General features: G+C 38.3%; 1 protein-coding gene across 1 annotated transcript; it reads right to left on the bottom strand.

Annotated features, from left to right (window-relative positions):
• Window positions 1–238: 238 nt before the first annotated feature.
• CCDC169 (coiled-coil domain containing 169) lies at window positions 239–857 on the bottom strand. The gene is given in 3 exon segments (XM_015567900.1): window positions 239–357; window positions 360–698; window positions 701–857. Coding segments are annotated over 3 exon segments (615 nt in total).
• Between the last annotated feature and the right edge of the window lie 602 nt (window positions 858–1459).

Raw genomic sequence — 1459 nt, 5'->3', positions numbered from 1 at the left:
TATTATATAATTTTAGGTCACCAAAATTACTTTCTAAAATAATTTTTGAAACTAAACCAAATTACTAAGAAAATTACTTTGACACAGACAAAGGGACAAACTTCTGAAAGAGAAGCGAAAGAGGTTTAATAACTCACCTATTTCACATTCCCTGAAAAAAAAACGTGTTGAGTATTTTCACAAGGTGAATATAACAAATGAAAAAGGGGAAGAAATAGAAACCCATCCAATTCTTGAATCATGGATTGAGTTTTGGAAGACAGTTTGATCTACTCTGTTTTGCTGATTCTCTCTTGGCATTTCCTATCTTCTGATTAGCTGTATTGTACCTTCCCATTTCCACTGGAATCCTTTCCCTCTATGGAATTCATCCATATGTTGTCTTCTAGAAATTTCGTATAAGTGAGAGACCCTATTTCGGCTATTACAGTATTTTTGGCGTGCATCCTCGACCTTTTTGTAAGCCCTTTCTTCTTGTTCCACTTTAACTGAATAGTACTTCACTTGATTTTCAAGACGCCTTTTCTCTTGGAGTAGCATTCTAAGTAATTTCACTAAATATCTCGTTGACAATTCCATGTAGACTTCAACAGTACCTTGTATATCTGAAGGATCTCCACTGAGTTTTCCCAATTTCTCTTTCAGAGTAACTATTTGCTCTCTCAGTTGATAATTCACTTCAAGTTGTGTCTCATAAAGCATTTCCATTCAATGTTTTTAATGAAGTTGGCTTTCTGTTCCACTATCTTACGTGTTAGTTCATTTATTGAGAGTTTTACCAAGTCTTTCTTATGGATTTCTTCCAATAACTCCAGTTTCAGTTGTTCAGTGCTCATACCTCCAAAGTTGTCACCCATAGTGTCAGGTCAGAGACCTCTCCACGCCCTTCTCATCAGCACATCTTAGAGCAGAAGACCTGAAGGCTCACCCAAAGCTGAGAAGAAAGTGTTGTCATGAGCTGTTACCATGGTGAACTGAATTCTAGAATTCTTGGCTGCAATCCCCCCACCCAGCACCTTGCACATGTCATAACACTGCCTTCTTGTCTCCATTGTTTCTTTCTTTCTTAAAATTTTTTTTTTATTGAACTCAAAGAGATAGGGAGAGTGAAAGAGAATCAGTGAAAGAGTATCATTGATTGGCTGCTTCCTGCACACCCCCACTGGGGATTGAGCCCGCAACCTGGGACATGCCCTTGACTGGAATCGAACCCAAGACCTTTTAGTCCTCAGGCCGGCGCTCTATCCACCGAGCCAAACCGGTTTCGGCCAGAGCTAGAATTTTGAATAACTAACATTTATTGAGCACTTACTATATGCCAGACACTATGCTAAATTCATTCCAAAGATTAGCTAATTTCAACCTCAAAACAATTCTGAAAGTTGGGTGCTACTGTTATTCCCATTTTTTCAGACGAGTTACTGAGACACAAAAAAGGGTACATAATTTTTTCTGACTG

The sequence above is a fragment of the Myotis davidii genome, unplaced genomic scaffold (assembly GCF_000327345.1).
Source record: "Myotis davidii unplaced genomic scaffold, ASM32734v1 scaffold900, whole genome shotgun sequence".
Classification (NCBI taxonomy): Eukaryota; Metazoa; Chordata; class Mammalia; order Chiroptera; family Vespertilionidae; genus Myotis; species Myotis davidii.
Note: the sequence above shows the minus strand (reverse complement) of the source record. Positions and strands in the feature narration are given on the sequence as shown.